The following is a 23,322-nucleotide window of genomic DNA, read 5'->3' as shown; positions in this document are numbered from 1 at the left end:
ACTAAAGGACCGCCAATCCAAATCATGCCAAAGACAAACTTTACGTTCTAGTTTTCTAAATCTAAACAACAGAACTGGTCTAAACGAGTTTGTAGCAAAAAGATGTTCTGGTATTCCAGCTTCGAGTCTTGACTACTTAGCACTATCCCACTTATTATAGAATGGTTGCTGTTGTTATGCAGAGCAGATTCACTTATCCCACTTATTATAGAATGGTTGCTGTTATGCAGAGCAGATTCACCCGATCAAGCTAGATGATTTCTTTCAAAACCAAGGATAATATGTCCGTATTAAACGAATGAAAAAGATGACAACTACCTAACTGACACGTGCGACTTGTATGGCGTAGCACTGGCACTTGACAGAAATATACTTGAGTAGTATTCCCAAAAGGGAACACTTGGCGAATGCAACAAGCAAAGCATCTTTCTCCACTCTTGCATGAAATTGAATGTGACAGCTGAGATTTTGGGAGCATATCAGAAATTGGAAAAAATTCTGTTAAAATAACTAGTACAAATGGCAACTATGGACCCATTCGGCTTAGACAACTGCGATGGAAAGGAATGACAGAAACAAAACACATTCCATGCGTGTAAATAGTCTGCCATGTGGCTAATGTATACGTGTAAGAGAATTAACAGCTAATAGTTCCTGTAGTTTTACACTAACATAGTCACATTTACATTCACTAACAAACCCTTTTGTTTAGCTGCTTCCATGCATCAAATCAAAGAATAATGCAGCCGCTGGAATCAACTATGATTTTACATCAACATCAAGAGATGGGAAGCCATTTAGCAATTCTGTGTTCTAAAGTATTTTGGGGGAAGCGATGGACACCTTTCATTCATATGGGGGTAAGGATCCATGGTATTATATTCTGGTAGTTCCATTCGATACTGCCCTTTAATCTGACAAAATGGGAGCTTCACATCATCTCCATCATTACACCACTTTGGCAGGCGGCTTGAATTGTTTTCAAAAAACCTTAGTGTGTAAGCATCTTTGATCTGCATTTTCATCAAGAAAATGAATACATTCAGGTGGTGGTGATGGGGAAGAGCAGCAGAATACATTCAATCATTAAAGTTCTTCATTAAAACTAAAAAGTTTATAGTGATTCTGTTTTTTTTTTTTTCCTTCTTTTTTTTCTTTGGTTGCATTAAGTAGAATATTGATGTTAAATATCAATGTCTAACCGTAAATGAATTTATTAAGTGTACTTGAAAGACTAACCGTAAATTCAGTCACTTGTACAGAGCTAGTAATTGGATCAAACAGTCCTGCTTCCTTGTACATCTCCAGGACAAAAGCAATACATGAGGTCGACTTTCCATCAGTATACAACCAATCATCCTGTTCAGGAATTGTCAACAATTTTCCAAAGGAGGACCCACGCTTTTCAACTTCTACCAAGATATCAGGAAGATCAAGGCCCTACATGGAGCACAAAAGTTAAAATCACTGTTGATAGAATCAGAACAACACAGACCTTTCAGAAGAAAACCTACAACTAATTTTCTGACTTCAGAAGAATAAGTACACGCAGGCACTTGAAAATTCAGCTACACTCATCTAATCATCTTGACTCCCTTGGATATGTGGCTTGGTGATTAATAACTAACCATAATATCTGGATAAAGCTACCGAGATAAAGGATAGTAGTAACAGGCTAACATTTTTTAGATCGTTTTAGATACAAATGAACAATTCCTAAAAATCAACCAGTTATTGATAGCATGTGCGTGTATTTAATTGAACCATCAAAACAACTTAAATCATTTGATAAGCTAGTCAAATAGCATAAAAATGCTGGATTGATTTATTAAGATACCTGAGTTCCAAGTCGTTTGTTCAAGGCTTCATTCCACATGTTGGCAGCATATTCAGGTTGTATGTGATTCCAAACTGTCATAAAAGAAGCAACCTGCAGGACCACAAAACTGGAAATCAAAACTATGTAGACCAAAAACCTCAAAGTAAAGCTGTACATACAAAAGAATTGTTCTGTAAAAATTCTGACTGATGCTGCTGCTCAAAACTTCAGAAACCAATATTTTCATCAAGTGGTTTTTTAGTTATAAATCTCTCCAGTACCCCTAGCAGATCAAATGCACATCTTGAAATATTTAAGGATTGCAACAAAAGAATTGTTCTGCAAAACTTGGAAAACATTCTTTGGCTGACACTGCTGGTTAAACTTCTGAAACCGATATTTTCATTGGTTTTTAAGTTACAATACTATGCAGTACCCCTGGCAGATCAAATGCACATCTTAAAATATTTAAGGATGATATTCATAACAGCATCACAGTGAAATTCTTCAAGTTTTTTGAAGATGCCACATACGGCTTGAACTTATTGATGGCAATTAAACATCACAAATGTAGCATGCAGATAAGCTAGGGTTTCTAGCTTCATTTCATCAAGATTACAAGTTCTTATTATACTAGACGTTTTATCTTATAAATTTATAACTTATGTTATGAAGACATCAGCATACAACTTCACAATATAATGCCAACACAACTTTCCTAGACAAACCAGGCAGAAACAATTAAATTAACTCATCACTGTAATCTTCTTCCTTATCTAGGGGTAACAACATGATGCACATCATACATGGTTAACCTTGGGGGGGGGAGCTGGAAAATATCTTGTGATGACCCATCTACTTTAGAAATGAAAAAATCATGTTGTCTGGTGTCCATGATAAAGAGGTAGAAAAATAAAGAAGAAATAAATTATAGCAGCAGCATTAACATGGATAGTTTCAATACCACATGAGCATCCAATGGTGGTGGATAGTTCCCATCCAGAGTGTCTATCCAGCTGAATATCAAGTTATGATATCCATAAGGTTTTCCTTTCATGCTCAAAGCATACTCCCACGCAGCAGTCTCATTGAACTTAGCTCGCACATCAGGATGCAGAGGAAGCAGTGCAATATGTGGATTTGAGTTGTCCTTATTCAGCTCAAATTCCCACCATTCATCCCAGGGTAACACAGCAATAACATCTTCTCCCTGCAAAATGGACAAAAATGTTCAAATTAGCCAGACAATTAATGTGGCCATCTTGGTTTCTCCTGAGATCCCAAGGTGTCCAGAAAGAACTAAACATGAATGTTTTAGGGAAATGCCATATCCTGGGCAGTATCAAACCTTCACATAAATCATTGGACAAAGATTAGAAAATTATTATATATATATAAAAAAAACCAAGTGGTGATGTTAAATGTTGTTCTATCAGTTATAGGTTACACCATTGAAGTACTATATTGTAACATATTTGAGCAAGTTCCGCTTAGCTTACCTGTTCATTTTCATTTCCTGATTCACCAACCCATAGTTTTCCTTCAGAATCCCGCAAGAAAACAGCAGAATGACCAGCATAAGCTCCACTGACCCACTTCTCCAAAGTCTCAAAACCACCCCATCTTCCACGAATTTTTGATATAACAAGGAAGTCACCAGAGTGAATATCATCGACACTGATGTTGGTAGCCCAAGGCTGAGGACGCTGTTCAAAGGTAGCTCCCATGTGTTTCTCCAGGAACCCAATATTAGAATTCTCACCCCATCCAGTATTTGTAAATAAGGGAAAGACATCCCACAGTGCTTGAAGGGTTCCGAGCATCCCCGCGTGCATAAGGAAAATAGAGACTCCCCGATTTTTCACCTGATTTCATTGAAAGTAAGATCACAACAGTAGCTCCTAAAAACCAAAAACAAAACAAACTAGCTAATGTATTAAATACAGAAGTGACAGGAAGAGGCAACTTACATATTCATATTCAGCTTTGCTTTCCCACTCTTTAAACTCTAATGTATGTTCTCGAGATAACAAGTAATAATCCCATGTCACACGATATGGAGTGGCAAATACATAAATATCCATGCATGTCCAGCTGTGAGCATTGCTAACCTAAACAGGATAAAGACACATTTCAAATCACTACAAGCACAAAAAAATGTGACCACTCATGGGTGCTAACACGGATAAACCACCAAAAGTAAAACTTACATGAACTAAAAAAAGCCAAGTTCTTTCCCTCAAAATAAAAACATCCATTTACCATAGAACAAAACCTAAAAATTTCAACAAAATGAACCAGAATCCAAACTAGAAAAGGTAAAATAAAACTCAAATGCGATGCTCCAGGCATTGCAAAGCCCGAAAAAGATCAAATTCAGTTCTAAAATTTAACAAAACTCAAATCGCTATACTAAATTCTCAAATTCAACAAAACAGCTAAAGGAAAACAAACCAGTCACCATAAAAATTAAAAAAAAAAAAGTCAATTAAAACCTGGATTCGTGCTACAGGAACTCAAATTCACCAGACATTCAACTCATGCAAACCACGTACCAAATGCTCCATATTTTCAGCAAAACCAACTAAAATGAAATCAAAACAATCACACCATATCCCCATATTTACTTCCTTTAACACCCCGATACCAACCAAACGAGCTTCAACTCACTAAAATAAAACACATCCAATATCATTGCCAAGATAGTAAAAATGATCAAAATTCCAACAAAACCAAACAAAACAACCACACCGAAACCCCAAATTGACTTCCTTCCACACCCTGAAAAGCTTTAATTCCACACTAAAACATAATACATTCAATATCCAGATACCAAAACCTTCAAATTTCAACAAAAACATCAAAACTTCTCAAGATTTATATTACCATAAAACAAGAATTTCCCAACACCAAATTAAAAACCCGGAAAGCAAATCCCCCAAAATTCAACCAAAACCAACAACTTCAATAAAACCCAAAACACCAAAAAATCCACATATTTATAAATTTAAATATGGAAGTAGTACAATCAAATTCAAAACACAGATAGCAAAATCCTCCAAAATTCAATGAAAATCAAAAACTTCAATAAAACCCAAAAAAAAACCCAGAACCAAAATTTAACATCTTTAATACCTTAAGATGAAGTGTACCACCACCAAATTCACTACCAGTCTTATTATGAAACTCCATCCAAGCCCGGTTCTCGTAAAAGCAAGCACCTTTCCAGTCACCGGTTTCATTTAAAGTAGAGGCAGCACCAACAAATGTGGGCAAAAGATCTACAGCACCATGTAGGCGATTGAGAATAGGCCATGAAACTTGTCTTGGTAACAAAGGAAGCAAATCCTGAGGATGGAAGGGTAATTTTACAGCTAGAGATGATTGTGGGGTGACAAAGAAAAGAAAGAGGGAGATTGTCAGTAATGTTTTCAAAGAGATAGATGGCTCCATGAGAGAGTAAACAGAAGAATTGAATTGAAAGTTGCTTGCTTTTGTATCTGTCTCTCTTTGTTTGCAGTTTCTATGGAGTGTCGATAGAGAGGACCGGACCAACAAGTAGGGAAGCAAAAAATTATTTTTATTTATTTTTTTCTCTAATGAAAGTACATGCCCTGTCACGATTGGTTTATTTTGTCTTTTATATTCAAGCTTTCTCCTTTTTACTAATTATATTTAGGGAAATGGACAAATTGGTCCCCATACTATTATACTTGTTTCAATTAAGTCTCCCATCTATCGTCTTCGTATTGTATTTCCAATATTCTTCAATTTAAATATTAGAAAAATCAGGAACAAGAATTTCCATCTTCGTATGGTTGGAAAGTTTTTTTTTTAAGATTTAATTTTTTAAAACTAGTTTTGTTAGTGTTTTTGAATATTTTTTGATGTGATAGGTAAAAAATATTTTTTAAAATGCTTTTTTAATATTTTTTTTAAATAAAAAGTAGTTTGAAAACTAATCTTAATATAAAATGATTTTTAAAAAATTATATAAAAAAAATAATATATTATCTTTTTAATAAAGAGATTATTTTTTAAAGTGTTTTTTGTTTAAAAATATATAAAAATAATATTTTTTATTTTTTTAAAATTATTATATTTTGCGTAGGAGAAGTGGAGCACCATCAACGATACAGACTTGGTGTTCGGCAGGCTGTCGAGCTTGGCCCGGAGAACTAACAAATAATTAAATAAGTATTATATTTTGCGTAGGAGAAGTGGAGCATCATCAACGATATAGACTTGGTGTTTGGCAGGCTGTCGAGCTTGGCCCAGAGAACTAACAAATAATTAAATAAAGATGAGCACATGAAGGGAACTTGCTCGCATCACCATGCTTTATGCAGACATTATCAGTAGCAATATCTTTAGAAATTGGTAAGAGTTTCAAACGACCGATCCTCGTGGAGAAAGCTCTCCTTGAGAGTCTTCTAGTTTTGTTCAATACCCTCCTTCATCTTAAGCTAGATCATCCTTCCATCAAATTCATATAGTGGTTTTTTTTAATCTACTTTAAGATTATATTTGCTTATGTGGTTTAAATATATTTTTTAAAATGTTTTTTTCTTGAAAAAATATTAAATTGATGTTTATTAAGTGTTTTTTAATAATTTTGATATATTAATATTGAAAATTAAAAAAAAATTGAGTCTTTTTTATATATTTTCAACAAAATGGAGGAGTGCTACAAATCAGAAAGGGCAGTATTAAATTTAGAGAATAAAATGAGGGACCTAATTGTAAATATAAAATAATACAGGAGAGCGATTAAATATTAAAATAACGAGTGGGAAGGTAGAAGCTACTCTTCTATCAGAGCCTGGTTTCGATCCAGGGACCTGTGGGTTATGGGCCCACCACGCTTCCGCTGCGCCACTCTGATTGTTGAACCTTAATCTATAACATAACTTCTTGTTGTCTTCATAGTTCTTTTCCTTGACCGTCTCTTCCCCTCTTTGGCTTCTTTATTGCAGCAGCATCCATAAAAAAATTTACTAACCAAGAAAGCAATTCAGAAGTTCAAAGCTTTGATCAAAACCCACAAAAGAAATCAATCAAAGAAACAATCTTTGATCAAGAAGAATGAGGAGGAGACCTGGTATTGGAGGGTTACAAACAGCAGCTGCTGCAAGGGTAACTGTTGTTTGATTCGTAGGTTTCATTTTTGTTTGTTGTACTGTTAAATATTTATTGTTGCTGATTTGTTGTTTTTATTTTTGGTTTCCATAATGCTATTGAAGGATCAATATCGGTTACTAGGAGAAAATGTAGCAAAGCTAAGAACTGATCTTATGAAAGAACAGCTTGCCACTTTTCGTTCCCAGCTTGAAGAATTTGCCCGCAAACACAAGGTAAGCTGATAGAATTCTGTATTATATCAATATATTTTACTATTTGAAGATGAAACAGTTAAAACTTTTACTGCTGAAGTCGTGAATTTAAAGGTGTTTAGTTCTGTTATGATAAAGAATTATGAAATTTTGGACTTCTTTCATAAATTCAATCCTAACCCAGTTGCTCATTTTGATGGATTTTGAGCAAAAATGAAGGGAAAATAGTATGATTGTTTAGGTTGTGACTTTTATGGAAACTGGTATTGAGATTTTGATGTGGGCTGGTGCAGAATGATATTCGAAAGAACCCAACTTTCAGGACGCAATTCCATGAGATGTGTGCTAAAGTTGGAGTGGATCCACTGGCATCGAATAAGGGTTTTTGGGCAGAGCTGTTAGGGATTGGTGACTTCTATTATGAACTTGGTTAGTACTGTTTATTTCTTGATTATTATGGTGCTTTTTGTAATGCAAATGTGTTTGAGGTTTCAAGTGTCTTTGATGCAAGACAAGAAGGTGTATCTGTTGCTTACAAGAATGTTATAAATGCATTCTAAGAACATTTATTTGCAGTTTGTATTGGAATCATTTGACATGTTTGCAAGAATACATCACCTAAGAGGCTATTTAACTAAAATTAATTACTTTGTTTTGTAATAAGACCGTTGGTGGGTCTCAAATTGAGCTCTGATTTAATTATTGAGGATTGAAACCTTATGGCTTTAAATTCAAAGATCTTTGGGGGATTACCAGTTAGAATGTTGTATTTTGAAAAAGTACAGTCTCATTTTTCTGATGGTGAATCATATAATCTTTGGTGCATTATATGATTCTTTGTTCGTGAGGTATTAGGTTGTATCTTGGAAATCTTCTTGCTCCTCTAGCTCCTGCATTCCACTTTCAAGTCTAGTCTTTTCAGCGTATAGTATCTTATTCAATATTGCTCTAAAATGTCATTAATGATAAATATCTACTTGGCTCCAGGAGTGCAAATTGTAGAGATATGCTTGGCAACAAGACCTCACAATGGAGGTTTGATCAACCTGCAAGAACTCTGTGCTCTGCTTCGGCAGAAACGAAAAAGTGATCGTGAAGCTGTGTCAGAGGATGACTGTTTGCGTGCTATAAGTAAGCTGAAGGTTTGTATTAAGGAGCTTTTGTGGTATGTGTTCTATTGATACTAGCTCTGTTTGAGAAACAAGATGCAAATGCGATGTGAAGTTCTTCTACTGTTGACTGGGGGCAACAGAACATTTTTATGTGTATGCTGTTTGCAAATTAGTTTAGATGCATAATGCTTGCTGTAAGTTAGATTAGTCTTTGCATTTGCTTCCATATTGTTATATTTCAAGCATGCAATAGTGTCGTTCTCTATTTCATGATCAGCAATAGAGTTACATGTCTCAAGTTAGTTTCCTGGCAACGTTTGTTAATAGACTGAGTGATGCATTATGAACATCCAGAGCTTGAATCTTTTCAGATATTGGGCAGTGGTTTTGAGGTGATTTCTGTTGGGAAAAGAAAGCTTGTTCGGTCAGTTCCAACTGAATTGAACAAAGACCATAATGAAATTCTGGAGCTGGCTCAGGTTTTTCTATTTTCCATATCTTAAAATATCATCTTCATCAAAGAACAAGTCTCTTATGTTGCATCAAACTTCTTAATTCTATCAGGCTCAAGGTTTTGTGACTGTTGATGAGTTAGAGAGACGGCTTTCTTGGACATCTGGTCGTGCTACTGATGCCCTTGATACTTTATTAGATGTAAGTGTTTGTCACCAGTATTTTATTACACATAGTCCAATTTCTCATCTACCCCATTATCACTTCTCAAACAATTGGATTCTTGGGGTTCTTAAATCCTTATTGGTGTATCAATGCAGGAAGGACTTGCTATGATTGATGATGGCCATAGAGATGGCAAACGCCGCTATTGGTTCCCCTGTGTATCTTCCATCTCCACTTCAGTGGTTTCTGATATTTAATACGTGGTTCTTGTCTCTCCACGTCGTTTATACTTGTGCACTGACATAAAAATGCCATAGGCATTTGATTTTTCTCCTCCGTATTTGTTGTGTTGGAGGTGCTTTGAAAGTTTCAAATACAATTTTGACAGAAATCAATATATGCTGTTCCCCTTGCCTGCCTGCCTTCCTCCTCTCGGCCAAATGCGTTTAACAAAATTCTTTTCTGCTAGACGTGGATGAGATTGACTGCTTCAGATAAATCTTTCAAAGCTCCTCTCTAATAATGGCAATGTACAGAGGGCATGGTTGCTTATGCTCATTTTTAATCAAGGAGTACACAAAATTATATTCATAAAAAAACTAAGAGATGAATGAGATTGATGACCACGGGTCTGTGGTCCCAAGAATAGTTCTTTGAGAAATTAACTATAAATTGTATCCTGAGATTATCCAAACATGCAAGGAATTACAGAAAACAATCTTATGACTGAGTGTGCCTCTTAAATTTTGCTAAAAATTTCATGCATTTACAACACATCTTGAATTCGAACCAAAACAAATGTGCTTGACAGAATTATTGGACTGCAACCTGAGAAGCGGTCTCAGTCTCTTCAGTCCAGTCAGTGGTAGGTTCACTCCAGGACCTTGGTCTTACCCCAAGCTTAAAATACAAGGCCATCTCTAATGCCTCAAAAACCTTATTCTTATCCAAGAATTCATTCCAAACTCCACTCACTATGCAATAATTGTTGTTATATGGCTGCCGATGATGAGCACCGTGTTGTGACCTTGACACAAGCAATCCAACATCCTGCAATGCCACTACTATGGGGGGTAACTTGCTCTTTGTGCCATGAGCCCACGCATGAAATTGCTGGCTAAACATGATACAACCGGCGAGCACACCAGCAAAGGCATTTACAGTGGGATCATTACAAACCAAATCTACAGGAAGCACAAAGAATGCTACTGCTCGTGCAAGAGCATGCAAGTTATTAGCAAACTGACGCCTAGTTATTGTCCATGGCCACTTATGATGACCTTGAAACGCTTCAATTTGATTGCCAAAAATCGGTGTTGATCCATCACCATAGTTGTCAATACCCCAATGGTAGACCCCAGATCCAAGGTCAGCTAAAATGTACCCAATATAGCCAGCTAACATGGGCTCAAGCCACATATGAGAATGACCTGCACCTGCAATGGCCTTAGCTAGAGAAACCAGCACCGTGGTGCACCCGGTTGCTACCCATGTTCGGTGAGACCATGTTGACTGCAAACTTGGGTCATTCAGCACAGGAGGAGTGCTCATAGAGGTGACTAGGTTTGGAGGGGTTACAAACTTTGGCTCAAAGGTTAACTGGTTAGGGCTAGACTTAGGCTTGGTAGGGGTGGTAGTGGCTGAGCAGATGATACGCTTGCGGTGCCATGGATTATGGGCTGGGGACCTTGTGAGGCAGTGGTTGTGCTGGGGAAGGATAGACATCGAGGGTGGCTCAGAGAAACCGATACCAACGTGGCTTGAGAGGTGATATATACGAGCTCGAAACATGAAACTAGTGGCTCTAAATCACGCTGTTGGTCTTGTGGAGATATTTGAAAGACTTCAATGTTATGGTCTGCACATAGGATTCGTGGGGTTATGGAAGTCGCAAGTTCCTTGCTTTGAATTTTGCATCACACACGCTATTTGCTAGAGTCTTTGCCTCGACATTTTTAATATTCAGCTTGTTCTTAACACTTTACGTTGCCTTGGCAAAGAATTTGACACATAACAAGCTATGAATTACATGGTGGAAGACAAAGGGTTAGCTTATTGGAGTACAAAACTCCTTAGAGACCATTCAATTTGGTCTCATATATAGTGGTCCACATGCCAAGAGTTTGGGAAACTTTTTTTTTTAAGCTAATTGGATTGGTTTTGAACATGTTTGATATTGTTTTAGTGATTTTTTTAAAATATTTTTGAATATTAATAAATTAAAATAATATAAAAACACATATAAAAAATAGATTTTATTAAAGAGAAAAGGCATAAAAATAAACCAATTTCTGCCAAGGTCGACAAACAAATTGAGTGGACAGTTTTTTAAGATGGTTATCTTTCCATGCTCAAGGTTGTGACCAAATGGCTCTCTCCATCTTTTAGTCTAGTGGTGGACTTGGTGAGGGAAACTTTTCTACAGATGGAGACAGAAAAGGAGTGGTGTTCTAATAATTTAGCCATTGATAGTGAAAATTGGTGTGGAATATTCAAGTCCTGAAGCATCTACAAGATGCCCATTTGACATCGGCAAAATATTAAATATGTATGAGTGATGTGAATATAATGGAGTTAAATAGCAATTTCAAGTTTCTAATTTTTCTCAATAATTTTAGTTTGAAATTATTTATTTTTATTGTTTGAGAAAGTGAATTTTAAATTTTTTTAATTAATTTTTTTTATTAAGTTCAGTCTATTTTATTTTGACATATTTATTAAATTAACACCTGAACGATTCTAATAAAATCTCAATAATTTATTGTTTTTTAAATTCATTTGTTAATAATTGATGTTTCCACTAGTTGACATCCTTGTACAAGATAAAAGCTTTTTGATTTTCAGAATTGATAAACTATATATATAATTTTCTGCAAACGAGAAACAAGAATCAGAGTGGCGCAGCGGAAGCGTGGTGGGCCCATAACCCACAGGTCCCTGGATCGAAACCAGGCTCTGATAGAAGAGTTGCTTCTACCTTCCCACTCGTTAGTTTTTCATTTAATCGCTGTATTCTTTTTTATTAAAAAACTGTTAAGACTTTGAAGGAAGGCTTCTCCGTGAGGATGGTTACAACTTTTAAACAATTTCTACTGATATTAATTTGTTACTAATGATGATGTTCCCAGAAAAGTACCAAGGAAACCAGCGTTGAAGCCACCGAATTCTCTTGGCCCTGCGGACTGCTTGGGATTTTGATGAAATTTTCCATGAAATTGAGGGATGCCAAAGCAATGCGTCAGTGTTACTCGATGGTTGCAAGCTTGCCAAGAAGTCATTGCAGCCACTTGAAATACAGGTTGGTTGGGAAGATAAACGCAGATGGCAGATGACAAGTCAGGCGTGGGTGAAGATGTTAACTTGTGCAGCGGTTTCATTGTGGATTGAAAGACCATGCTCAAACACTCATCTGAGCTGCGGTGCTAATCGAGTGTATAATGTTCCAAAAACATTGCAACAGCAATAATTTTCTGTGTTTCAAATTGAAAAGCTGATAAAAATTGTTCTACAGCCCTTGCACATCAGTGTATCAGCAAAACCAAAGGTTAATTTGAGAGCTATAAATCAAAGGCGCCTATTTCTTTCGATCCTCAAGAGTGCCCTTCATATATCTCAGCCACTACCCTACTTGACAGTAACGATATTGCAGTTCAATCTACAGTTACTGAGCAATCAGTTCTTGTACTGGGAAAATGAATTCTATTCCCTGCCAATGTTGATATCCCTGTGGCTTTTTTTGGTATCAAAAATAGAAAAGCGGGAAAATAGTTTTCCTTTAATTCCTGGCGGGCATGACTGTCAAGATAAGATGAGGAATGGCATGAACCTGCATAATATGGCCCGAAATGTGAGGAAACAAAAGTTACTTGTTTGGCTTGGTGCATTCAAGGATTACGAGTGGATAGCCAACTCTTGACTTGATGACAATCCTTATTTTCTCTTGTTTGTCCAAAACGTCATTGATAACGTCAAAATTGGAGCCATGCGAAAACATGAAAGTTGTAGGCAATTGTCTTAGCTTTCTTGTGTAACAAATTCAGCTCATTTGGACTTTTAGAACTCCAGATATAGCCTAAATACTGAACAGTGCTCAGGCTGGAGGACAACTTCGGGCTTCTTTGTTGTTGCAACAATTTAGACTTGAAAATGGCCTTTTTAGATTTTAGGCTCCATATAAAAGTTGTAGGGCTATATCTTACCTTTCCATCCATATAAAGTAGACCTAAATTTGAGATCTATAGCTCCAAATATGACCCAATTATCGAACAGTGTTCCGGTTTGGATTGCATCTACATTTCTTTTCTAATTTTGGTCATCTCTTTGCCTTTGCAATTTAAGTTCTTAAAGTCATCAATCAATCCTTTCATTTATGTGATAGGCCTGCATTTAAAATCAACATTTACCATAAATTAAAGGTATCTTATATTATTAGATATATTATTATAAAACATGTTTTAGTTAAGGAGTTATTGATACTTCAAGTGCAAAATGATGATATAAAATCATGATAAAAATGCACTTTTAAGTACTAATCACACCCCCTAACTAGCTTATTACTAGTCCCTAGTAATCAAAGCGTTAAAATAAGAAAAACAATTTACAAATTCAACAAAGCAAGGTATTCATCTTTTAACTTCCATTAATCTATCCAGATAAACAAACTCTCGTTAAATTTATATACCTGCTCAATACCTCTTAATAAGATATTCATAAACCATTCTTTTATGCTCAATGTATCAACATATAATTATGGGGCTTTTCTTGGAAGAAAACAAAATTTTTGTTCTAATGTTGAAGGTTAACTTCCTTGAGTTGGGATTATTGTTTTTTTCTCTTTTTTTTTTTCTTCTTTTTTTTTAAATATATATACATTTAATTTAAAAACAACATGCATCTTTAACCCATGTAACGAGCTTGCGACTAATGACTCCCAGACCAGTTGGTCTTAGGGCATTAGGTGTTAAGACACCCTTACGAGCTTAGTAACTCGGGTCGCAGATACTGATATGTAGATAGTGCAATGTTTGATTACTTTAAGCTTTTCTCCTTAACTCATGTAACAAGCGTTGGGTCAATAGCTCCCAAGTCAATTGACTTTAGGGTATTAGATGTTAAAACACCCCTTCGGGCTTAATTACTTAGGTTAGGGAGGCTACGAAACCAAACTTATCTATATTTTTATTATTATCATTTTTTTTCTTTTTTTTTTAATTATATACAATCTCTTATCATTTTTTTTTTTTTTTTTTTTCATGTTTTTCTTTTTTTCTTTTTAATTATATACAATCCCTTTCCCTTAGTTGTTACCTTTAACAAAAGAACATAAATAATGTAATAATCCAATGTGCAACCCACAATCATATATTAAAGTGTGTGTGTGTGAAAATTAAGGTTTAAGAATACATGTTAAATGAGTATATGAGCAGAATTAAGTGATAATAATACGAGAGTTTGTAAAGCTGAATATTTCAAGAAGTATTATAATAGACCTTGTTAAGAATGGTTACTAAGATGCGTCTCAAGAGTCACTTTAACAAAAGAGCTCATTTACTCTGTCATCCTAGTAACAACAATTATACACATGCTTTATGAAATGGAAAACAATTTTTATTTTTTTTATCAACTACTACCCTCTCCCCCCAACTAAAACAAAGACATTGTCCTCAATGTTCTAAGATAGAAAGATAGAGTATAGAAGATATCACCTGAAATAACGAACATTGACAAACCTGAAACACACTTAAACAAAAATAAGAAATAACAAAATACAATAATAAAACAAAACAACACAAAAATTACAAATGAAGACTCAAATCTAATCTAAGCTTTTTACGGCTTTCCTTAGATGATCAATTTATACGATTCATGGAGGGATCAATTACAGGAATGAAAGATTGTAGTTGGTCAATCAATTGTTCAATAGTAGCAGCAGAGATTATGATTTGTCTTGCAGAAGATGTTAGAAATTCCTGTTCCACAGCATGATCAAGAAAAGACAACAACTTATCATAATAACCATTAACATTTAACAAACCTTATTCATTTTCCCAGTACAAGAACTGATTGCTCAGTAACTGTAGATTGAACTGCAATATCGTTACTGTCAAGTAGGGTAGTGGCTGAGACATACGAAGGGCACTCTTGAGGATTGAAAGAAATAGGTGCCATTGATTTATAGCTCTCAAATTAACCTTTGGTTTTGCTGATACACTGATGTGCAAGGGCTGTAGAACAATTTTTACCAGCTTTTCAATTTGAAACACAGAAAATTATTGCTGTTGCAATGTTTTTGGAAAATTATACACTCGATTAGCACCGCAGCTCAGATGAGTGTTTGAGCATGGTCTTTCAATCCACAATGAAACCGCTGCACAAGTTAACATCTTCACCCACGCTTGACTTGTCATCTGCCATCTGCGTTTATCTTCCCAACCAACCTGTATTTCAAGTGGCTGCAATGACTTCTTGGCAAGCTTGCAACCATCGAGTAACACCGACGCATTGCTTTGGCATCCCTCAATTTCATGGAAAATTTCATCAAAATCCCAAGCAGTCCGCAGGGCCAAGAGAATTCGGTGGCTTCAACGCTGGTTTCCTTGGTACTTTTCTGGGAACATCATCATTAGTAACAAATTAATATCAGTAGAAATTGTTTAAAAGTTGTAACCATCCTCACGGAATTAATATTGAAAATTAAAAAAAAATTGAGTCTTTTTTATATATTTTCAACAAAATGGAGGAGTGCTACAAATCAGAAAGGGCAGTATTAAATTTAGAGAATAAAATGAGGGACCTAATTGTAAATATAAAATAATACAGGAGAGCGATTAAATATTAAAATAACGAGTGGGAAGGTAGAAGCTACTCTTCTATCAGAGCCTGGTTTCGATCCAGGGACCTGTGGGTTATGGGCCCACCACGCTTCCGCTGCGCCACTCTGATTCTTGTTTCTCGTTTGCAGAAAATTATATATATACTTTATCAATTTTCCGCTGCGCCACTCTGATTGTTGAACCTTAATCTATAACATAACTTCTTGTTGTCTTCATAGTTCTTTTCCTTGACCGTCTCTTCCCCTCTTTGGCTTCTTTATTGCAGCAGCATCCATAAAAAAATTTACTAACCAAGAAAGCAATTCAGAAGTTCAAAGCTTTGATCAAAACCCACAAAAGAAATCAATCAAAGAAACAATCTTTGATCAAGAAGAATGAGGAGGAGACCTGGTATTGGAGGGTTACAAACAGCAGCTGCTGCAAGGGTAACTGTTGTTTGATTCGTAGGTTTCATTTTTGTTTGTTGTACTGTTAAATATTTATTGTTGCTGATTTGTTGTTTTTATTTTTGGTTTCCATAATGCTATTGAAGGATCAATATCGGTTACTAGGAGAAAATGTAGCAAAGCTAAGAACTGATCTTATGAAAGAACAGCTTGCCACTTTTCGTTCCCAGCTTGAAGAATTTGCCCGCAAACACAAGGTAAGCTGATAGAATTCTGTATTATATCAATATATTTTACTATTTGAAGATGAAACAGTTAAAACTTTTACTGCTGAAGTCGTGAATTTAAAGGTGTTTAGTTCTGTTATGATAAAGAATTATGAAATTTTGGACTTCTTTCATAAATTCAATCCTAACCCAGTTGCTCATTTTGATGGATTTTGAGCAAAAATGAAGGGAAAATAGTATGATTGTTTAGGTTGTGACTTTTATGGAAACTGGTATTGAGATTTTGATGTGGGCCGGTGCAGAATGATATTCGAAAGAACCCAACTTTCAGGACGCAATTCCATGAGATGTGTGCTAAAGTTGGAGTGGATCCACTGGCATCGAATAAGGGTTTTTGGGCAGAGCTGTTAGGGATTGGTGACTTCTATTATGAACTTGGTTAGTACTGTTTATTTCTTGATTATTATGGTGCTTTTTGTAATGCAAATGTGTTTGAGGTTTCAAGTGTCTTTGATGCAAGACAAGAAGGTGTATCTGTTGCTTACAAGAATGTTATAAATGCATTCTAAGAACATTTATTTGCAGTTTGTATTGGAATCATTTGACATGTTTGCAAGAATACATCACCTAAGAGGCTATTTAACTAAAATTAATTACTTTGTTTTGTAATAAGACCGTTGGTGGGTCTCAAATTGAGCTCTGATTTAATTATTGAGGATTGAAACCTTATGGCTTTAAATTCAAAGATCTTTGGGGGATTACCAGTTAGAATGTTGTATTTTGAAAAAGTACAGTCTCATTTTTCTGATGGTGAATCATATAATCTTTGGTGCATTATATGATTCTTTGTTCGTGAGGTATTAGGTTGTATCTTGGAAATCTTCTTGCTCCTCTAGCTCCTGCATTCCACTTTCAAGTCTAGTCTTTTCAGCGTATAGTATCTTATTCAATATTGCTCTAAAATGTCATTAATGATAAATATCTACTTGGCTCCAGGAGTGCAAATTGTAGAGATATGCTTGGCAACAAGACCTCACAATGGAGGTTTGATCAACCTGCAAGAACTCTGTGCTCTGCTTCGGCAGAAACGAAAAAGTGATCGTGAAGCTGTGTCAGAGGATGACTGTTTGCGTGCTATAAGTAAGCTGAAGGTTTGTATTAAGGAGCTTTTGTGGTATGTGTTCTATTGATACTAGCTCTGTTCGAGAAACAAGATGCAAATGCGATGTGAAGTTCTTCTACTGTTGACTGGGGGCAACAGAACATTTTTATGTGTATGCTGTTTGCAAATTAGTTTAGATGCATAATGCTTGCTGTAAGATAGATTAGTCTTTGCATTTGCTTCCATATTGTTATATTTCAAGCATGCAATAGTGTCGTTCTCTATTTCATGATCAGCAATAGAGTTACATGTCTCAAGTTAGTTTCCTGGCAACGTTTGTTAATAGACTGAGTGATGCATTATGAACATCCAGAGCTTGAATCTTTTCAGATATTGGGCAGTGGTTTTGAGGTGATTTCTGTTGGGAAAAGAAAGCTTGTTCGGTCAGTTCCAACTGAATTGAACAAAGACCATAATGAAATTCTGGAGCTGGCTCAGGTTTTTCTATTTTCCATATCTTAAAATATCATCTTCATCAAAGAACAAGTCTCTTATGTTGCATCAAACTTCTTAATTCTATCAGGCTCAAGGTTTTGTGACTGTTGATGAGTTAGAGAGACGGCTTTCTTGGACATCTGGTCGTGCTACTGATGCCCTTGATACTTTATTAGATGTAAGTGTTTGTCACCAGTATTTTATTACACATAGTCCAATTTCTCATCTACCCCATTATCACTTCTCAAACAATTGGATTCTTGGGGTTCTTAAATCCTTATTGGTGTATCAATGCAGGAAGGACTTGCTATGATTGATGATGGCCATAGAGATGGCAAACGCCGCTATTGGTTCCCCTGTGTATCTTCCATCTCCACTTCAGTGGTTTCTGATATTTAATACGTGGTTCTTGTCTCTCCACGTCGTTTATACTTGTGCACTGACATAAAAATGCCATAGGCATTTGATTTTTCTCCTCCGTATTTGTTGTGTTGGAGGTGCTTTGAAAGTTTCAAATACAATTTTGACAGAAATCAATATATGCTGTTCCCCTTGCCTGCCTGCCTTCCTCCTCTCGGCCAAATGCGTTTAACAAAATTCTTTTCTGCTAGACGTGGATGAGATTGACTGCTTCAGATAAATCTTTCAAAGCTCCTCTCTAATAATGGCAATGTACAGAGGGCATGGTTGCTTATGCTCATTTTTAATCAAGGAGTACACAAAATTATATTCATAAAAAAACTAAGAGATGAATGAGATTGATGACCACGGGTCTGTGGTCCCAAGAATAGTTCTTTGAGAAATTAACTATAAATTGTATCCTGAGATTATCGAAACATGCAAGGAATTACAGAAAACAATCTTATGACTGAGTGTGCCTCTTAAATTTTGCTAAAAATTTCATGCATTTACAACACATCTTGAATTCGAACCAAAACAAATGTGCTTGACAGAATTATTGGACTGCAACCTGAGAAGCGGTCTCAGTCTCTTCAGTCCAGTCAGTGGTAGGTTCACTCCAGGACCTTGGTCTTACCCCAAGCTTAAAATACAAGGCCATCTCTAATGCCTCAAAAACCTTATTCTTATCCAAGAATTCATTCCAAACTCCACTCACTATGCAATAATTGTTGTTATATGGCTGCCGATGATGAGCACCGTGTTGTGACCTTGACACAAGCAATCCAACATCCTGCAATGCCACTACTATGGGGGGTAACTTGCTCTTTGTGCCATGAGCCCACGCATGAAATTGCTGGCTAAACATGATACAACCGGCGAGCACACCAGCAAAGGCATTTACAGTGGGATCATTACAAACCAAATCTACAGGAAGCACAAAGAATGCTACTGCTCGTGCAAGAGCATGCAAGTTATTAGCAAACTGACGCCTAGTTATTGTCCATGGCCACTTATGATGACCTTGAAACGCTTCAATTTGATTGCCAAAAATCGGTGTTGATCCATCACCATAGTTGTCAATACCCCAATGGTAGACCCCAGATCCAAGGTCAGCTAAAATGTACCCAATATAGCCTGCTAACATGGGCTCAAGCCACATATGAGAATGACCTGCACCTGCAATGGCCTTAGCTAGAGAAACCAGCACCGTGGTGCACCCGGTTGCTACCCATGTTCGGTGAGACCATGTTGACTGCAAACTTGGGTCATTCAGCACAGGAGGAGTGCTCATAGAGGTGACTAGGTTTGGAGGGGTTACAAACTTTGGCTCAAAGGTTAACTGGTTAGGGCTAGACTTAGGCTTGGTAGGGGTGGTAGTGGCTGAGCAGATGATACGCTTGCGGTGCCATGGATTATGGGCTGGGGACCTTGTGAGGCAGTGGTTGTGCTGGGGAAGGATAGACATCGAGGGTGGCTCAGAGAAACCGATACCAACGTGGCTTGAGAGGCGATATATACGAGCTCAAAACATGAAACTAGTGGCTCTAAATCACGCTGTTGGTCTTGTGGAGATATTTGAAAGACTTCAATGTTATGGTCTGCACATAGGATTCGTGGGGTTATGGAAGTCGCAAGTTCCTTGCTTTGAATTTTGCATCACACACGCTATTTGCTAGAGTCTTTGCCTCGACATTTTTAATATTCAGCTTGTTCTTAACACTTTACGTTGCCTTGGCAAAGAATTTGACACATAACAAGCTATGAATTACATGGTGGAAGACAAAGGGTTAGCTTATTGGAGTACAAAACTCCTTAGAGACCATACAATTTGGTCTCATATATAGTGGTCCACATGCCAAGAGTTTGGGAAACGTTTTTTTAAGCTAATTGGATTGGTTTTGATTATTTTTTAAAATATTTTTGAATCTTAATAAATTAAAATAATATGAAAACACATATAAAAAATAGATTTTTTTAAAGAGAAAAAACATAAAAATAAACCAATTTCTGCCAAGGTCAACAAACAAATTGAGTGGACAGTTTTTTAAGATGGTTATCTTTCCATGCTCAAGGTTGTGACCAAATGGCTCTCTCCATCTTTTTGTCTAGTGGTGGACTTGGTGAGGGAAACTTTTCTACAGATGGAGACAGAAAAGGAGTGGTGTTCTAATAATTTAGCCATTGATAGTGAAAATTGCTGTGGAATATTCAAGTCCTGAAGCATCTACAAGATGCCCATTTGACATCGCCAAAATATTAAATATGTATGAGTGATGTGAATATAATGGAGTTAAATAGCAATTTCAAGTTTCTAATTTTTCTCAATAATTTTACTTTGAAATTATTTATTTTTATTGTTTGAGTAAGTGAGTTTTTAATTTTTTTAATTAATTTATTTTATTAAGTTCAGTCTATTTTATTTTGACATATTTATTAAATTAACACCTGAACGATTCTAATAAAATCTCAATAATTTATTGTTTTTTAAATTCATTTGTTAATAATTGATGTTTCCACTAGATGACATCCTTGTACAAAGTTTTTTGAAGTAACAATCCAATTTTTCAGAATTGATAAAGTATATATATAATTTTCTGCAAACGAGAAACAAGAATCAGAGTGGCGCAGCGGAAGCGTGGTGGGCCCATAACCCACAGGTCCCTGGATCGAAACCAGGCTCTGATAGAGGAGTAGCTTCTTCCTTCCCACTCGTTAGTTTTTTATTTAATCGCGCTCCTCTGTATTCTTTTTTATTAAAAAACTGTTAAGACTTTGAAGGAAGGCTTCTCCGTGAGGATGGTTACAACTTTTAAACAATTTCTACTGATATTAATTTGTTACTAATGATGATGTTCCCAGAAAAGTACCAAGGAAACCAGCGTTGAAGCCACCGAATTCTCTTGGCCCTGCGGACTGCTTGGGATTTTGATGAAATTTTCCATGAAATTGAGGGATGCCAAAGCAATGCGTCGGTGTTACTCGATGGTTGCAAGCTTGCCAAGAAGTCATTGCAGCCACTTGAAATACAGGTTGGTTGGGAAGATAAACGCAGATGGCAGATGACAAGTCAAGCGTGGGTGAAGATGTTAACTTGTGCAGCGGTTTCATTGTGGATTGAAAGACCATGCTCAAACACTCATCTGAGCTGCGGTGCTAATCGAGTGTATAATTTTCCAAAAACATTGCAACAGCAATAATTTTCTGTGTTTCAAATTGAAAAGCTGGTAAAAATTGTTCTACAGCCCTTGCACATCAGTGTATCAGCAAAACCAAAGGTTAATTTGAGAGCTATAAATCAATGGCACCTATTTCTTTCAATCCTCAAGAGTGCCCTTCGTATGTCTCAGCCACTACCCTACTTGACAGTAACGATATTGCAGTTCAATCTACAGTTACTGAGCAATCAGTTCTTGTACTGGGAAAATGAATTCTATTCCCTGCCAATGCTGATATCCCTGTGGCCTTTTTTGGTATCAAAAATAGAAAAGCGGGCAAATAGTTTTCCTTCAATTCCGGGCTTGACTGTCAAGATAAGATGAGGAATGGCATGAACCTGCATAATATGGCCCGAAATGTGAGGAAACAAAAGTTACTTGTTTGGCTTGGTGCATTCAAGGATTATAAGTGGATAGTTAACTCTTGACTTGGTGACAATTCTTATTTTCTCTTGTTTATCCAAAACGTCATTGATAACGTCAAAATTAGAGTCATGTGAAAACATGAAAGTTGTAGGCAATTGTCTTAGCTTTCTTGTGTAACAAATTCAGCTCATTTGGACTTCTAGAACTCAGATAATTGGGTCATATATGAAGATATATATCTCAGATTTAGGTCCAATTTATATGGATGGAAAGGTAAGACATAGACTTATAACTTTCATATGGAGCCCAAGATCTAAAAATGCCATTATCAAGTCCAAATTATAGCAATAACAAAGAAGCCCGAATCTGTCTTCCAGCCCGAGCACTGTTCGGTATTTTGGCCATATCTGGAGTTCTAGAAATTCAAATGAGCTGAATTGTTTACACAAGAAAGATAAGATAATTGCCTACAACTTTCATGTTTGCAACTAGCTCCAATGTTGACGTTATCAATGACGTTTTGGGCAGATAAGAGAAGATAAGGATTGTCACCAAGTCAAAAGTTGGTCACCCACTTATCAATTAGTCATCAAATCAATAGTTCTTAATTTTGGCCTATAAAAGGAGGCATTTGCCATACATTTAGGCATCTTGGTTTCCAGATCAAGATCATGCTCTTCCTTTCTCTCTTTGTTTTTTTTTGTAATGTTTATGCTTTGCTTTCATTAATATTAAGTTTATGTCTTTCATTTCCTTTCCTTTATTTAGTTAACTTTTATGTTTTTATTTTGTTTATCTATTTTTCTTTCTTTCATTATGTCTAGCTAAGTTAATTATATCAAGGTGAAAAGGTTACACTAATGGTGTAAGAATAAGTATAATGTAAACTTAATATGGACTTTAATGTTTGATACTAACATGTTTTATATTTGTTATCTTGTTTACTCTTTAATACTTTGCTTGTTAAATGATTAATCTTGATTTATGTTGTATAACACTTGGTACAACAAATGCTTGGCACTTTCATAGCCCATAATGTATGGTATAACCGACACCTGAGCTATGAAAGGAACTTGATTTGTTGTTAACATAAGTTATAATCATGAATGCTTGACGAGATTTACAAGTATTAGCATTAATTGAATAAGATGACTAATATAATCATGTTAACAATTTATAATCCAATTGGAACCTTCTTTATGTGTGGTTTCCAATTGAATAATAAGAGTTTATAGTATACTTGTTTGACATACCATTAGTGGAATCTCTAACCTTGACATTTGTTATTATTATTGTTTAATCCTTACATTAATTTTTCATCTCCAAGTTCTCATCATCTTCTTCTTCTTCTCTTTCTTTATTATTACTACTACTACTACTACTACTACTATTATTATTATTATTATTATTATTA

General features: G+C 35.9%; 5 protein-coding genes and 4 non-coding genes across 9 annotated transcripts; 4 read left to right on the top strand and 5 right to left on the bottom strand.

The window, feature by feature from the left end:
- Positions 1-479: 479 nt before the first annotated feature.
- On the bottom strand, positions 480-5,428 carry LOC105136541 (uncharacterized). The gene is made up of 7 exons (XM_011041938.1): positions 4,955-5,428; positions 3,790-3,930; positions 3,319-3,684; positions 2,784-3,029; positions 1,838-1,930; positions 1,240-1,440; positions 480-1,013 (listed from the first exon to the last, which is right to left on the bottom strand). Exons 1-7 carry the CDS (start codon positions 5,270-5,272, stop codon positions 798-800), a joined length of 1,581 nt encoding a protein of 526 aa, XP_011040240.1. The 5' UTR covers positions 5,273-5,428; the 3' UTR covers positions 480-797.
- Positions 5,429-6,632: 1,204 nt separating this feature from the next.
- TRNAM-CAU (transfer RNA methionine (anticodon CAU)) lies at positions 6,633-6,704 on the bottom strand. Its single transcript has one exon. It is a non-coding gene; the product is annotated as a tRNA-Met (tRNA).
- An 82-nt stretch (positions 6,705-6,786) lies between these two features.
- Positions 6,787-9,301, top strand: LOC105136539 (vacuolar protein sorting-associated protein 22 homolog 1). Its single transcript, XM_011041936.1, has 7 exons — positions 6,787-6,955; positions 7,063-7,173; positions 7,446-7,581; positions 8,140-8,294; positions 8,636-8,743; positions 8,829-8,918; positions 9,038-9,301. The coding sequence occupies exons 1-7, from the start codon at positions 6,905-6,907 to the stop codon at positions 9,137-9,139; spliced, it is 753 nt and encodes a 250-aa protein (XP_011040238.1). The 5' UTR covers positions 6,787-6,904; the 3' UTR covers positions 9,140-9,301.
- A 286-nt stretch (positions 9,302-9,587) lies between these two features.
- On the bottom strand, positions 9,588-10,848 carry LOC105136540 (fatty acid desaturase 4, chloroplastic-like). The gene has a single exon (XM_011041937.1). It carries the CDS (start codon positions 10,671-10,673, stop codon positions 9,696-9,698), a length of 978 nt encoding a protein of 325 aa, XP_011040239.1. The 5' UTR covers positions 10,674-10,848; the 3' UTR covers positions 9,588-9,695.
- Positions 10,849-11,771: 923 nt separating this feature from the next.
- TRNAM-CAU (transfer RNA methionine (anticodon CAU)) lies at positions 11,772-11,843 on the top strand. Its single transcript has one exon. It is a non-coding gene; the product is annotated as a tRNA-Met (tRNA).
- Positions 11,844-15,752: 3,909 nt separating this feature from the next.
- TRNAM-CAU (transfer RNA methionine (anticodon CAU)) lies at positions 15,753-15,824 on the bottom strand. Its single transcript has one exon. It is a non-coding gene; the product is annotated as a tRNA-Met (tRNA).
- Positions 15,825-15,971: 147 nt separating this feature from the next.
- On the top strand, positions 15,972-18,486 carry LOC105136538 (vacuolar protein sorting-associated protein 22 homolog 1). Its single transcript, XM_011041935.1, has 7 exons — positions 15,972-16,140; positions 16,248-16,358; positions 16,631-16,766; positions 17,325-17,479; positions 17,821-17,928; positions 18,014-18,103; positions 18,223-18,486. The coding sequence occupies exons 1-7, from the start codon at positions 16,090-16,092 to the stop codon at positions 18,322-18,324; spliced, it is 753 nt and encodes a 250-aa protein (XP_011040237.1). The 5' UTR covers positions 15,972-16,089; the 3' UTR covers positions 18,325-18,486.
- Positions 18,487-18,713: 227 nt separating this feature from the next.
- LOC105136537 (fatty acid desaturase 4, chloroplastic-like) lies at positions 18,714-20,025 on the bottom strand. The gene has a single exon (XM_011041934.1). The coding sequence runs from the start codon at positions 19,790-19,792 to the stop codon at positions 18,881-18,883; it is 912 nt and encodes a 303-aa protein (XP_011040236.1). The 5' UTR covers positions 19,793-20,025; the 3' UTR covers positions 18,714-18,880.
- Positions 20,026-20,940: 915 nt separating this feature from the next.
- On the top strand, positions 20,941-21,012 carry TRNAM-CAU (transfer RNA methionine (anticodon CAU)). The gene has a single exon. It is a non-coding gene; the product is annotated as a tRNA-Met (tRNA).
- The last annotated feature ends 2,310 nt before the right edge of the window (positions 21,013-23,322 follow it).

The sequence above is a fragment of the Populus euphratica genome, unplaced genomic scaffold (genome assembly GCF_000495115.2).
Source record: "Populus euphratica unplaced genomic scaffold, PopEup_1.0 scaffold142.1, whole genome shotgun sequence".
Classification (NCBI taxonomy): domain Eukaryota; kingdom Viridiplantae; phylum Streptophyta; class Magnoliopsida; order Malpighiales; family Salicaceae; genus Populus; species Populus euphratica.
Note: the sequence above shows the minus strand (reverse complement) of the source record. Positions and strands in the feature narration are given on the sequence as shown.

Coding starts and splice junctions, on each gene's coding strand:
- LOC105136538 (XM_011041935.1), top strand. CDS start 16,090: ATGAGGAGGAGACCTGGTATTGGAGGGTTACAAACAGCAGCTGCTGCA. Junction 16,141..16,247: donor AAACAGCAGCTGCTGCAAGG/GTAACTGTTGTT, acceptor ATGCTATTGAAG/GATCAATATCGGTTACTAGG. Junction 16,359..16,630: donor AATTTGCCCGCAAACACAAG/GTAAGCTGATAG, acceptor GGGCCGGTGCAG/AATGATATTCGAAAGAACCC.
- LOC105136540 (XM_011041937.1), bottom strand. CDS start 10,673: ATGTTTCGAGCTCGTATATATCACCTCTCAAGCCACGTTGGTATCGGT.
- LOC105136541 (XM_011041938.1), bottom strand. CDS start 5,272: ATGGAGCCATCTATCTCTTTGAAAACATTACTGACAATCTCCCTCTTT. Junction 1,931..2,783: donor CACCATTGGATGCTCATGTG/GTATTGAAACTA, acceptor GTGGTCCTGCAG/GTTGCTTCTTTTATGACAGT. Junction 1,441..1,837: donor ACAAACGACTTGGAACTCAG/GTATCTTAATAA, acceptor TGCTCCATGTAG/GGCCTTGATCTTCCTGATAT.
- LOC105136537 (XM_011041934.1), bottom strand. CDS start 19,792: ATGTCTATCCTTCCCCAGCACAACCACTGCCTCACAAGGTCCCCAGCC.
- LOC105136539 (XM_011041936.1), top strand. CDS start 6,905: ATGAGGAGGAGACCTGGTATTGGAGGGTTACAAACAGCAGCTGCTGCA. Junction 8,295..8,635: donor GTGCTATAAGTAAGCTGAAG/GTTTGTATTAAG, acceptor GAATCTTTTCAG/ATATTGGGCAGTGGTTTTGA. Junction 8,744..8,828: donor AAATTCTGGAGCTGGCTCAG/GTTTTTCTATTT, acceptor TAATTCTATCAG/GCTCAAGGTTTTGTGACTGT.